Here is a 15,509-nt window from a genome sequence, read left to right as displayed (position 1 = left end):
AAGATGTTTTGCAAAAAGTGCCTCTCAGGACAACCGCTGAGTTAGCCTGGAACTTCATCCCCACAACTGTCACCTCACTACCTCCATTTACTACTACTTGTTTGCACATTATCCTGTCTGGATTGCACGTTTTCCAGTCAACACCCTGTTCTTGAGTGCTGATCTGGCAAGCAAATGTCTCCTTTGTGAGATCAGTAAAGTCTTTTCCTATCTGATCGAGTATGTTTTATAAAGCATGGCTTGTGTGGGGGTGGCCAGATGATACTACTTGTCTGAAAGGTACAAATTAAATACAGCAACTTCAGCAATGGAGGTGATTGGCATACTCGCTCAAGTACTGAAGGATACCAGGGGAGGTTGTTAGAGAGAGAAGTTTCACTGCATTGAACAAACCTCTGCTCAGTGTCCAGCATATAGGTTCTACAGAAAAATACTGTTGGAGAAGGTTGTACTGCCTAGAGGAAAAATAACGGACTATAATGAAAATCTGATGGGGCCCTTATGGATGTTTAAATCTTGCTATTGAAATATCCACAGCTCTGTTTATGGTAGTATCATATCTGGCACAGAAGGAATGGATAGAATAACTATTATGAAATGAAGCAGAGGCCGTTTGAGCACTGAAACTGACGAGCTCAGTGAAGCAATGTAGATGTTAACCTGCTACTTGCCGTCCCCCCAGATCAGAGGGCTAGGGTTAGGGTCAAAGGTTAGCGTTATGATTACGGTTAGGAGCGACAAATGTCATGTAAGTTGTGCTCCACTCACACAGATCTCACACATAGTTTTCGAAACTTGAAAGTTTTGGCTTTCAAATGAAGTATCACACTGACATGTAGGCTGTAAGATCTCCTGTCAATATGCTTTGAGATTTGGATATGCATAATGGATAAACCTAAACCTAACTCTAAGCTTGCAGATATCAGGTTAACAGGGAGGGTGCTGTGAAGGCTGATTGTGCTTGTTCAAAATAAACAGACTGACAGCACTGTCTACAACTTGATTTATCATTTATTTGTACATAATATGGAAGATGTGAAATACAACTCCACCAAAAGTGTAATAATGATCTGTCGGACAAAGAAGGAAGGAATATCTTGAACGTATGTGATGTCTCGGTCACATCATAACTGATCGTTTGACCGATGATGAGGACATATATCGCTAATTTCGGATGCTGTATGCACAAGCGAACATTAATCATAGAAATTTTCTTCCTGATCGGTATAGGTGAAATTAGCTTTTTTTCGAGCCTACTGCTCACCTCTGTACACCCCACATCTGTGTTTCCAAAATCAATGATGCATTAAGAATTTTATTTAAAAAGCCCCAATGGACAAGTGCCGAGTGAACACTTTGGATGCTGTCTTGAGAAACCTGATGTTTAAATTTATATGTCGCCTGAATGAGTCCAAAAATGTCATAATTTGTTTCTGTATGTATGTGTATATATATATACATAACTAACTGTAGCTGTATAATGCTTATTTAAAACATCAAATAAGCATTATAAGGGTCTATTGTGTATAGACTGCAATCTCAACTCAACCTGAGTTGCCTTAAGCTGCATAGACAAAGTATGTCAACATATTTTGCATCAAGCTCAACTGCTAAAATTTGTTCCCTGAGGTTCAAGTGCCTGAACTAGCTCTAATTTGGAGTTGAATGGGAGTTTTGAAAGTGTAAGGGAGGTTTCCTAAAAACTGTCTGTTATCTGAGTAGATTTAGTATAATAAGGTTCTATTTAAATCTAAATCTAAATCTGATACTGTATTAATCTCTGTAGAGAAATGAGTTCTCTGCATTTGACCCATCCTCAGTATCGCATGGGGCGACCTGTAGGAGCAGTGAGCTGCCAGCAGTGGCCGGCGCTCGGGGACCCATCTCCATGATGTGGAGTCAGGCTGGTGGTCAGAAACACCTGGCTGGAGGATTAACCTATTGCACATGTTTTTGTAACCTACCACTAACCTACGCAGACACGGGGAGAACATGCAAACTCCACACAGAAAGGCCCCGTCCAGGTGGGAATCGCCCCCCGGGACCTTCGAGCTGTGAGGCACGAGCACTAACCGCTGCGCCACCGCTGCGGTATTATTGAAATGGTGTCATTGACATTCTCTTGTTCCAGGACCAATCCTGTACACTATATTACATGTTTACAGAGTTTGGTGCATTTTTTTTATGTGTTTTTGAGGAAATAACACATTTCCTGTTTTCACTTTGTCCTAACTTTAAACCCAAATATCAACTTCTCTGAATGCAGATAGTGCCTCCAACTCTAAGGAGACATATTTTCTCAGAAACTAGATCAATACGGTTACAGTATGTAACAATGGTTCTCTGAGTGAAGAGACATTATATTATATAACATATTGTAACTGGCTGGAGAGATCGTCTCGATACGATAGAGAACCAAATGTTCCAACACATTTACCTCATAACAGATAAAGTTGATGTATTTATTTATGTACTTATTATTAATAATAACCCCCAAAAACTCTACTCTTCCTGTAAGTGTGCACTACAGGAATAGCAGAGGCACAGTTTGTTAAGTCCAAACCCACAGAGAATTTTTGACAGTTACAGATCATAATCAGGGCATTTATTGTCATGTCCTCAGGCAAGATTGCATTCATATTACATCCTCCAGTAATAGTGTGCGACTTGTTGCAACGGGCACAACAAACAATAACAAGCTCAACAAATCAGAACTTGTAAATACTGTTGCTGAACTAGTATATTGGCAAAAAAAAATCAATAAACGCAGATTGAAAACATATTCTGTTCGGCTGTGTCTGATGTTAGTGATTATACATAACCTTTGTGTGGTGTTTTTAAAGACACTCAAATACACCTTACCACCTTTGACGGATTCTTAAAACTCATATCCTTCTTAGACTCCTCTCTATTCCAACTCTCTCTACAACTTTTGTCCATTTTATAACACTGGTTTTTAAGTGTTTTAAATATTACTACTACACCCTAGCGTCTTGTTATATAATTTGCTTTTCATTGTGAACATGGCCATTATCCTGAGAACTGAATACAATGGATTTTACTGCACCCTTGACGCCATAGTACAAACAGTATACAGACTACTTTGTGCAGTAATTGCTCACCAAACATAGGTGGATACGCCTCATTGGTGACTAGTATACTCAAAAAGAAACATATGCAATATGACTATGAAATGAGCCAAACTATTCCCAAAATTAGAAAATATGAAGATAATAAGTTAATAATAATATAATAATAATAATAATAAGTTACATTTGTGAATACTTCCTTTACCGTTTAAAGACTCTGAGGGAGATAACTAGACACTGCTGTACCTCCTTTGATGCCATCTTCTAATAGGAAACACTGCTTCTCCGAAAAGAGCCCTTCAACAATGATGCATGTTTGTCATTTGTTATTGGTGAATGACATCTGAGTGAATTCCAACCATCTTTTTCACTCTCATTTGTACTAATTTTGAGAAGCTTATTTGGCTCTTGTGAATGCTCGCACTTTACGGCCTCAGTCTTGCGTCTGTTTGTGATGTAAGCCAAGGCCTCAGTCCGAGCCGTTGACAGAAAATTCTTGTATGTGTGTGACAGTGTGCGGTCCTCCCTTTGGCAGAGACACTCAATCAGTCATTTTCTGTGCGCAGTATGCTTCCAATCCCAGTCAACAGCTGGCCTGGCATTTAGCACACATGGGGATTAGAGAGGGTTGGTTTAGTTAAGGGCTCAATCCACCGCCACTGCTACTCTTATTATCACAAGATCACCTCTGACTGTCTGAATGATAATCTCTGTTACTGTTATAGTGGAAATTTAGGTCCTGGATACGTCTTAACATAAAGCCATATTAGCACCGCAGTTAACCAGCTTTTTGTAGTTGTTTTGACAAAAGCATCATAATTGTATTTCTGCTGATATTTAATAAAGAAAATGTGTTGGCAACTGCATACCGATCACAAAGCGCTTGAGCTATGGAAATGTTGCGATGGAATTAAACAAGAACTGTGCACGAAACGGAAATATCTCAAAAAACAGCATAGTGCTTGAGTGGTTAGCCAAGCGAGAAGGCCAGGTGCGATAGCTATATCATGTGGGTATTTCAGTGAGGAGTTTGCATGGTCTCCACGTGTCTGGGCAGGATTCCCCCGGAGTGTTGTGGTTTGACCCAACAGCTAAAAGCTTTAAAAACATTTTTTTTAAAAGCATCAAAATAGCGACGAAAACGAGGATGAAAACGCAGCAAAAAAAGTGACGAAAACATGGCGAAAACACGTCAAAAAACAGCAATGAAAAAGCAGCAAAAAGTCATGAAAAGGTGATGAAAACATTTAACATTAAGACCTTTTGTAGGCTTTCAAGTGAGGCATTACACTGTTGCTCTCCAGTTGAGAAGCTTTTAGATTTGGGTGATACCAAACTGGAAAAAACGCAGTCGGTTCAGGCTAAGAGGTTAATGCATTGTGTAATAGACTAAAGTGCTGAGTGATTTATTTATTTTTATTCTGTTGTCATAAATAGGCCGGTTAAGTACTATCTTCCAGAACCCTATTGCAACATGGAAATCCAATTTATCAGCACGCAAGGCCGGAACACCACAAATCATAAGCTGAAGTTATCTGTGGAGCGCAGTTTCTTAACGTGTCTTACCAAACTTCACTTTCCCTCCACCACGGTCAGGTATGCTCTGTCAGTGGGCGTGTCTGAGCAGGTGCCTCCGCTGTGAGCCTGGATCAGCTGTGTGTGTGTATGTGTGTGTGTGGCGGGGGGGGGGGACTCTGTATGGCTTGAACTCGATTTCCCAAGCGGCACCACGCCTCCCATTGGTCAGCATTAGGGCCTCATTTGCATGTGAGGGGAGTGTCCAGAGACGGCACTGGGGATGAATGACTGGTTCAACTCAGACAGCAATAAGGCACTGAACTCTACGGAGATCCGCGCGGCTCTGCTCTCAACAACATGCCTGGCTTAACTAAACACCAGCGGCTACAGCGGCTACAGCGGAGGAGCTTCCTGCTGTAAGAGGAGAAGAGCGGACAGACACAAACATGATCAACAGAAAACATCCCTGCCTTAGCAAAAGGGGGGGCATATGGGTAAGTTTTGTACTTTTTTTTTTTTAGATACCTGTTTATAAAATCTCATGTGGATGCTGTGTTAGTGGCTTCCAAAGTGGCTTCTTCAACTCACATTAAGTGGAAACTTTCACAGCATACCCAGCTACTGATATTACTACTGAAATAGCCTTTTTTTTTTTAAATCTTTTTCTGAGTATGTCTATTTTTCTTTATCTTCCATTTAATTGCCACACATCACGTTTTTATTGTCTCCAAACTGAAATTGTGTTTGAATTAGAATTAGGGTGTTCCAGATAGCCTTCTAACCAAAATATAGCGCAGTTGTATAGGCTAGGCATGTTTGTACAGTATGTATAAAAACAAAAGACGCCTCTATTATTCAGTAATTGTAAAGCAATGTTAATAATGTATGTATAATCGTAGTCCATTCTATTTCGTCTAAAGCTCAAAACAGTGACTAAAAAGTATTGTTTGTTTAATACTTCCAGGGCCTGTGCATCCTCCTGCTCTACACCGGCCCCCTGATCTGTTTGGGAAATTTCAACAAAGCAACAGAGCTCATCTATAAGATAAAGGAGGGATTACCACGTGGGACCTTTATAGGGGCCATCGGAGTCGACTTAAACTTGGATTTTAATGCCGAGCCCCCCTTTTCATTCAACGTTGCTCAAAAGAAGGTCAGTGAGCAGTACATGACCCTAAATAATACCACCGGGGATCTTTACACATCTGCCACGGAGATAGACAGGGAAGCCTTGTGCCCCGACAACTTGGACATCAAAGCCTGTGTCCTGTCTTTGGACGTGCTCGTGCTGCCCCAACAGTACTTCCAGCTCATCAAAGTCAAAATAGTTATTGAGGATGTGAACGACAACAGGCCAAAGTTCCCAGTGGATGAGATTGTTTTGAATGTCCCGGAAAATTCGCCCATCAATGCCCGTTACGCGGTAGAGCAATCGGCGGTTGACCCCGACCTGGGTCTCCACGGGGTGCAGACGTACTGGCTGGTTAATGACTTCGGGGTCTTCACTCTGGATGTCGAGGAGAACGACGGAGGGGAGTTGACGCCGTTCCTCATCGTGACCGAAGCACTGGACAGAGAAACACAAGCAGAGTACATCACAGATATTATAGCAGAAGACGGTGGGACGCCTCCTCTACTCGGGGCGGCAACGTTGAAAATCCAAATTTTAGACGTCAATGACAACTGTCCCAAGTTCACTGAATCCCACTTGAACATTACTGTCCATGGGAATACAAGCAAGGGGGCACCGTTAGCGAGACTGCACGCTTATGACCCTGATCTTGGCGCTAATGCTCAGATCAGCTACGCGTACAGTGAGCGTGTGCCAAGAGAGACTAGGAGCTTGTTCCATTTGGACACATACACAGGCGTCATCAAGCTAGCGGGCAAAATAGACACTGGCACTGCCCCGCACTACAAAGTGACTGTATTAGCCAATGGGCCTGGTTGCATCCCAGCTGTTGCCACTGTGACTCTCAACGTTATCAAAATGCTCCGTGGACCTCCTGCCATAACAACGAGATACATCGCGCCAGAGAAAGACGGAGTTGTTTATCTGAAAGAGTCAGAGCCATCGTTTTCACCCATCGCTTTTTATACAATCAAAAATGTCGGTTCAAATCAAAATGTGGACTGCCATCTGGAGGGGAGTGGCCCATTTCGGCTAAGCCCCTACCAGCTGATTAAAAATGAATACTTATTGGAAACCACAGAAGCACTGGACTATGAAACAACCCAAGAGTTCGACCTAATTATCGTTGCTAATAATTCACAAGGGCTGGTAATCAAGGCCCTTTTAAAAATTCAAATTGTGGATGAGAATGACAATGCCCCGGTGTTTCAGCAGTCTATCGTTGAGCTCACCATCGACGAAAACAACCCGCCCAATACGTTTCTAACGCAATTCCAGGCCACGGATCAGGATAGCGATAGCAGAGGTGAGGTCATCTATCTTCTGGGAGGGGACGCGCCTGGGATCTTCGAACTTGATCGGGTTACGGGTGTCCTGACAGTCACCACATCGCTGGACCGTGAACAGAAGGAGACCTACCGTTTCATTGTGAGAGCGCTGGACCAGGGGACGCCGAGGAGAGAGTCTATTGCAACCGTAATGCTCACGGTCCAAGACCGCAACGACAACAGCCCGCGTTTCATCAACAAAGATTTTACTTTCTTCGTGCCGGAGAATTTCCCGGGATACGGCGAGATCGGGGTGTTGTCCGTTACGGATGCGGACGCTGGGGAGAACGGCTGGGTCGCGTTGTCGATTTTAAACGGTACCGATATTTTCATGATCGACACGGGACGTGGTATTTTGAGAGCCAAAACTTCGCTGGACAGAGAGCAGCAAGGGACCTATCAGCTGTGGGTCGAAGCTGTGGATGGTGGCGAACCGCCGCTGTCTAGTGTTACCATGGTGACCGTTTTACTACTGGATGTAAATGACAATCCGCCAATTGTCCTTTTCCCGCAATCCAATCAATCCTATATGCTAGTTCTGCCGAGTACATTACCCGGGACTTCTATTACCGAAGTGTATGCTGTGGATAAGGATACCGGTATGAACGCTGTCATTGCTTATAGCATCATCAAGCGAAAAGGTGGCGAACCGGGATCCTTCGCCATTGACGCCCAAACTGGAAATATCACACTGAAGCGCGAACTGAGTAATCGGGGTCTGTGCAGTTTACTGGTGAAGGTCAGCGATCACGGACAGCCAGAGCCCCTCTATTCCACAGTGATGGTTAACTTTTTTGTGAATGAAACAGTGAGCAATGAGAGCTACATCCAAAGCTTGCTGACCAGGGAGGCGGACATTGAGATCGAGGAAAAACCCTGGTATATTGGTCAAATGAAGGACGGGCCCGAGAGATATGAACTGTTCCCCTGTCAGCCGGTGTTAATAGCACTGTCTGCAACATGTCTCGGGCTGTTTCTTTTAGTCGTGATGCTCACGTCGTATATATGCTGTAAAAGGTTCAAAAGACACAGAAAGAAGAAAAAGTCAGAGACAGAAATTCCGTTGAAAATGAATCACGAATCGGTGCATGTTGTGAACAGAAAAATCAGGCAAATTTCAAATCTTTGATGTCCAACAATATCCAAATATCCCTGCTGTTTACATGAATGTTTACACGACTCACTGTACAAAGTGTAATTTATACAAAATGTTGTTTATTGGTGCTTGGCAATACAGTTATTATATTAGATGCATTTTAATGAATATAAAATGTAAGATATTGTTTGTGTTAGCTCTCAGTTCAGCTCTCAGATGAGTTCTTGAGCTAGGTACTGGGTTGTTTTAGTGTTGAAGGACATTTCAGCTCTCACCTTAAAAGACTTTGTCAGCAACTAATAATCTTAAAGCGCCAAGCTACTACATATATAAGACCAGACAGCTGCCATATTATTGTAAGTTGCTGACAAAGGCTCTTTAGGAAAGGTGAAATAACCTCAACATTAGATCACCTAGTACAGAAGACGGCTTGAGAACTTCTGTTTAAGATATTTTTGTCAAGTCTGGTCTGAAGGTGTACAAAATTATGCCTTATGCCTTATATTATTTTATTAATAGAAACATGAAACAAATAAACATACATAAAAAAGCTAACCAGTGCTAATGACTCTAACAGGGCAAATATGAAATTCCATGTTTTGACCTATTGAGGTTATTGTAACTATAGCCTCATATGGTTCTTTATGTCTGTTTTTTGTCCAGAGTGCTCCCCATTCAAGAAGCAAAATGAAATACTTATGATAATAATAACTGTCTTGCGAAGTCAAAAGTGTGTATGAAGTTCAATGTAAATACTGTAAATAATCTTTTACAACTTTATATTCAACTTTTGCATTGACTCAAGAGGTATAAAACATTTCAAGAGTCTATTTTCAGCTTTGAGACCATGGAGAATACGACCCATTGTTAAAGACCCTGCCATATATAAACACAGGAATGCCGTGACAATACCTACAACCTTAATGTATATCGTTAACACTGCTCAGGAAATATAGAAAGGCAGTTGAAGAGGTGAAATCTAGTGCTAATCCTGAAAGATTCAATGTCAAAGTACAGTCAATTGTTATGGGGATTGTCAAAAGAAAACTATGCTCTTGATACCTCTGCAAAGCATTTAAGTCAGCTCATTGGCGACTTCCTGAATGTAATGGAAAAACACACTCCGCTAAAGGTCCATTTGCGCGAGTTAGGAGGGAGGTGTTTTGTCAATAATGTCTTTGTCCCATCGTTAGTAACCAGATCTCCTGCTTTCTCTCTGCAAATGCTTCAGAATAGTCATTAGCCACCTTTAAATGCCACGCAGGTACACACAATCAGTCATTTTTCAAAACTATGTGAAGACCTTTGATGTCAGCAAAACTGAATACTCCTTTGTAAGATCTCAATGTGACTGTGGACGATGCTTTGTGTTTGTGAAGGAAAATCAAAGTAACTATTAAAGATGTTATATTTTTTTATAATATATTGGATTTTATCTGTATGTATTGGATGGAAATACTTTGTCTTCAGTAGGTGACACAATACTTTGTTGTGCTGGAACATGGTGGAACAAGCACCAGTAACAGTATTACCAGAAGCATTCAGAATTGGGTATAAAAATGACCTCAGTTATTGGTACATGAGAGCAACTTTAAACAGTGGTCTTGGACAGTGTTCTCAAGATTTTTTGGCAATGAATGATTCTAAAGCCAGGGCTTAACATTGTCACTGGCAGATGCGTGGTTTGCATGAGAAGAAGAAAAACAAAAAGAGGTGGTGCACTTGTTCTAAGCCGAGCCTTTTGCTTGTGCTTCATAATCTAACCAACATATAAACATCCAGGCTTTCATTATGGTAAATGGTCACTCAAAGCGCTTTACATCAAGGAACCTGTCACTCATTCACACTCTCGTTCATACACCAGTGTGCAGACACTGGAGGAAAGGTGGGTGAAGTGCTTTGCCCAAGGACACAACAACAGAATGCACTTGGGGAAGCAGGGATTAACATTGCCAACGTCAGACGACCTGCTCTACCATCTGCACTGCGCCACGGTCACCCATATTTTATTATAAATTAAAATATGGGGGAAATTGGAGGAAAGTAAAATAAACAAACAAATAAAAAGACATGTGGCCAGTAACTTTTGAAAAAGACTAGCTACATGGTAAGCAGTTAATGTCAAGCCCTTATTACAACTCACTAAAGTGGTTAGAAATTCACTTACTGTTGTAGCAGCTCACATGGTTAGGAGCAACAATGCAATGTGAGGTGTAAAGACACTTATAATTCCTTAACCAGGGCCTTTCACGATACAGCGTGTGCTGCAAAACTTATGAGTGATTTGACATTGATGGGTGGATTTTTGGGAGTTTTGACTATGATCTCTCTACCATTGTTTGATTTTATTCAACTCAAAATGAGCTACTTCTCCAATCTCAAACTTTCAAGGTTTTTCCAACATAATAGCACCTTTGTCACAAAAGCAGTTCAAAGTCAGTTCTCTGAATAGCATTCATAAGACACGAGCTCAAAGCGCAGATGTGTTACAAGCCAATGAAGTGTTTATGTCAAGTGCCTCGATGAGAGTGGAGACGAAAGGGTTAAGAGAGCTTAGTGAATGCTGTCATCACTTTTGTTAACCAAAGCGACACCCAGAGTCACACATGCAGTTCAAAGACACCCCTTTAACTGCAGCTGCTCAGGTCTGGAGACTTTTGGACACATTTCTAATTTTGTTTAGCGCACATTTGACACCACCACTGTTCCTCACGCAGCTGTTGTCATCTCTACGTGCACAGCTATGCAACATGTTGTGTTTAATAATCCCCATTTGTACCAACTATGCACACTCCCCAGCGAGGAACTTGGTCGCTTTATCCCCAATGTCCTTTTGAACCTGTTTCGGGGTTTGGCCTGTTTGGCTATTACAAAACAGGAAATATTTGAAGTATGTGTTGACAAATGCGGCTTTTAAGCACTGTAATCACGAATCCGGCGTGCCATGTTTGCATGCCAAACGTCAGAGGCTACAACAGCTCAAGCTAATCCACCGTAATCAACTTTGGATAGAATAAGCGAGGCTCAAATAGGATGATTGATGACATTTAGGTATGAGTATTCACGAAACATGTATATGTGTTTATAAATAGTGCGACAATTGTGATTGTGCTGCAAACAGGATTGACAACTAGGCAAGATATGTGCGAATGCCATTTGATCTTATGCAAATGACATTATTATTGTCATTTCATCCATCTGCAAAACCACACCTGGATGTTCATAATAATATCTGTGTGAAAGAAATGAAAGGAGCGTGAGAGCAAGTACAATATGCCATGACTTTATGTAACACAGATCTCCAGGTACTAAGATATCTTTAACATTGTAAAAGACTATACAACAACAACATCAACAACAGTATGACAAGACTATGGTCAGAAGTCACTGCTTTACTTTGTTCAATGCAATGATTTCATTTCAAGATACAGACATTTCCAGATATATTCACTCACATCTGCATAGTTTGCGTGTTTTACTTGCGTCAAACAGCACTCTGATGTGTAAAGGGAATGAATCATCATGAGAATATCTGGAGGTTGAATGACTATAATTTAGCCCGTTGCAGCAACCCAATATACGTAAATAACCCCGAGTGGACTGACCAGTTTTGCTCTCAAAAGAGAGATTTAGTTTTAGGATTCATTAGCTTCAATGGTTTATGGTATTGCATAACAATGTATAGTTTACAGTGTGTTGCACCGTATGACCATCTTATGCACCACTGGTGAGACCCTTCTTCATGAATTTTAACAGTTTGCTTATCACTTTTCTCATTTGTGACCTCAAAAAACTGCCCAAAGCATGAGAGGTATTTACTCAAAATGTCAGTGAGGCCTTTATGATATAGGGGAAAAAGTCTCACACAGCTGCACTGTCGGAACTCATCCTTTTTCCAATTGCGTAAGTCAATATTTGAGTTGAACTTCTAATAAGGTCATGTTGCGTTATCATTCCGTGCAAAACTTCAGTACGCGCGATCCAGTTAAGCAGGTCTATGCTTCCTTTAATTTCCAGAAGAAAAAAAACTGCCCTAAAGGATTTCTCTTGCGGAAGAATTCTGTCATAAACATAAGGATTACACACTGTCCACAGATCAAAGCACAACCAACTACGAACTGGGAGGCTTGAGTCATTGCCATTTACAGTTAGCCTACTCTGCAAAAGACGAGGGAACAAGCGATGGTGTGCTTTAGAAATACGAAAGATTTGCTTATTTCACACAACTACTTTCACACAATAATCCAGGAAGTACAGTAGAAGAGGAGATGGCCAAAGTGAACAGGATTGCTCAGTACTGTGCTGCAATGTGAAACACTCCAGGTATCTGTCTGACGAGGGAACTTTACACATGGTTCAAAAATCAACCACAAAATCTGCCCTATATGGAAAAAGGATCAAAAAAAGGATCATTCATCAAATTCAGTTGATACGCAATCGATAAAACTATGATGTATTCCATATCAACTTGTGCTCCATAACACATCATTTAAGCAAAGACCAGAGCCAAGTGACATCAAGTTCAGGACTGGTCTGTGGAATGGTTCTCTGTTCGTTTTCCCACAAAGCAAATAATTACAGCATAAGATTAATTTCATGAATAACAATGGGGGGTTTTATTGTGTTATATGAGCTTTCTCTCTCAGCCACTCCGACTCTTTCATTATGCATTTTTTTCTTTTTTTTTCATCTTGTACAGACGGGAAACGCTATCACATAAGCCCTGAGGCATAATACAGTGTAGGCAGCTGCTTCTCTGACTAAGTGTGTTCCTCTGTGCAATAAATGTGGGTTTTGTCATTTAAATCAATGGCTTCAATATGACAATTCCCTCCGCTGAATTGACAATGGCGGTAATTACTTACTGAGGAAGGAATCCAGGAATAATAACTATCTCAAGCTTCCTGATAGTGCCGTTGATCAATTCGGAAGTCACCTTAATGTTAATCTTCCTTCTCACTACACATCCCCTCGCATAACAGTTAATAGTTGTAGTTAAACTTTCCCTAACCAGACGCCAGATTACACTTTTTATTTCCTACTCAATGACAACATTCCGACCTTTTGGGAATTTATTTTACTCGCATCCCAATCGGCAAGGATTGTGACACTGGACAATGGTTTCATGTCAGCGCAGTATAGGATCACTCCATAGTAAAGGATCACTCCATATGAACACAGTGAAATACTCATCTGGTGCTGCTTGATCTTTCTGTGTAATTAATACTGTCCAGTGGAGATTGGATCTTACGTCAGCACACAGGCCATAGACTGCTCTGCTGTAACCTCCCCACGGTCCGTGACGCCTACTATAATTGTTCGAGGCTTTCACTTGAGTGTAAATCTCACTCAGCGTTGAGATGGTGTTTATTCAATATGAGCTTCAAACAGCTGCTGTGGATAATGCTGTTTTCTATGTGATCTCTCACGACTCCACCAATGATCCTGAAAAATAATCAGAGCATACTAATGCTTAATCTTAGGATTGCTTTTAGGGCAGCCAGTGATTAGTTTGAATGTTTTACTATGAGAACTGTATATCACTGTATATCACCCAACTCTGATCAAAACCTTATGGCCCAAGATTTAAAAAAGTATGCCTCACCACTGCACTTTGGAAACCTATAGAGTTCAGCACTGTGATATCATGTCGCTAAACATCATGGGATTAGCAGCAATAATAAACAAATGGAGATTTTAAAAGGTAAAATACTGAAGGTATTGTTCACATTAAAACACTTGGACACCACAGTGAGTTTTTATACAGTCTTTAGCTAATGTTATGGTGCGTTCCAGGAAACTGTTAACTGGTATCTTTCCCATCTTGGTATCTTGAAAATTACGACTTACGACCTCAGTGCGTTCCAGGTGAATAAACCCGTATGTAAAAATATGCGACATAACGTTATGTTGAAAGCTGTGACCAAAAGTAACGTTCACGTCACTGATGCAGTGGTTTTGTTACAGTTTTAACAGTAGCAGCACTCCTCCACTGGGGGCGCCATTACTGTCTTCATCTCGTGTACGAACTCGTAGCAGTCTTGAGGTTTCCGAATTTACAAGTTGTAGTTACCAGTTCGAGCGGCGTTCCAAGGCATTTTTCCAAGTGGGAGGTGGGAAATTTACCAGTTGCCTGGAACGCACCAAAAGTCTATGGAAAATGTATTTACCACAAACTCTAGGTTGTTCCAGCGACATTGAAGAATGGACCAAATGTGTAACGCAGCATTTAGCCTATAAAATATTTTAAGGTGAGACATCACAGGTGAACGGGGTAGTAACTTTTTCTATTTATTACTGACATAGCAATAAGTGGGGCAAATGTATTGTGAGTTTTCTGTAATGTAAGGTTTTCATAAGTCCCAGGTTTAAATGGGTAACATATTGTGGACATATTGATACAAAATGTATGTTTTCAATAAACCTAAAACATTTGGTGTCTGTAGGTGTAGCTTCTTTTTGTGAAATCTTACTTTGTAGATAGGACTATCTGGACCAATCTGACCCAAAAGCAGAACATTAGAAAAAATATATGTTTTGTCAATATAAGTAAGTTTCTAACATTTCTCCATTGAAGGTCAGATGAACCAGTTTTTCTATGTGACTACTCATGCCTACAGACGTAATCCAGCCAGACAACTTCAGACCATGGCCATAAACAGAGAAGTGGTGTCTGTCTCTTAACTTAAACTCCGGATGACCTATGGAGGATTATCCTGGTGCCTCTTGGGGTCAATATCGGACATAATTCTCAGTACTAAGAGGACTTTAATCAACAGGACATCAGTCTTTCTCAGTAACCTTTACATGCACAACCGCACACAGCTACCTCTGCCCCAGTGGACACCCTCCCCTCCCCTCCCCTCCTCTCGTCTCCTCGCACACAACAGGAAAGTCTATCTGAAATTGCATTAAATTCTTAATGGCGTAGACAGCCAAGTAATTACCATCAGTCACAGCCAGATCCCGTTTCCAGATTGGTATTATTGCAATGTTCTGGCTTTGAAATGAAACAAATAAAAGCACAATGAATGAATGGGGGGAGGTTCGGTTTCACAGATTTTGTGAATAGATATCAATAGCGGCCCCCACTGACGCACTATAATGCATCTCCATGTTGTCAAAATGAACATCTCCGCCTTTGATCTGACGCATCTTTTATTTGCGTGATGTAACAGAATATAATCCAAACATCTGAAGCCCCACTGTGGATCGAGTTACTAATTTTCTTTATTCCGCTGTCCCGACCTTTCTCACTGCTTCATCACGTTTCGTCCAGCAAGAGGTGGCCGCAATACTAATGGATTTATATAGCGTAGGAAAAGTAAAAAGAAAAAGCAACATTT

At 41.1% G+C, this 15,509-nt stretch overlaps 1 protein-coding gene across 1 annotated transcript; it reads left to right on the top strand.

Annotated features, from left to right (window-relative positions):
- Nucleotides 1-4,926: 4,926 nt before the first annotated feature.
- On the top strand, nt 4,927-8,196 carry pcdh20 (protocadherin 20; the record flags this gene model as incomplete). The annotated part of the gene is made up of 2 exons (XM_079555791.1): nt 4,927-5,101; nt 5,572-8,196. Exons 1-2 carry the CDS (start codon nt 5,054-5,056, stop codon nt 8,194-8,196), a joined length of 2,673 nt encoding a protein of 890 aa, XP_079411917.1. The 5' UTR covers nt 4,927-5,053.
- Between the last annotated feature and the right edge of the window lie 7,313 nt (nt 8,197-15,509).

The sequence above is a fragment of the Gobius niger genome (genome assembly GCF_951799975.1).
Source record: "Gobius niger genome assembly, chromosome: 4".
In the NCBI taxonomy this organism is placed as follows: domain Eukaryota; kingdom Metazoa; phylum Chordata; class Actinopteri; order Gobiiformes; family Gobiidae; genus Gobius; species Gobius niger.
Note: the sequence above shows the minus strand (reverse complement) of the source record. Positions and strands in the feature narration are given on the sequence as shown.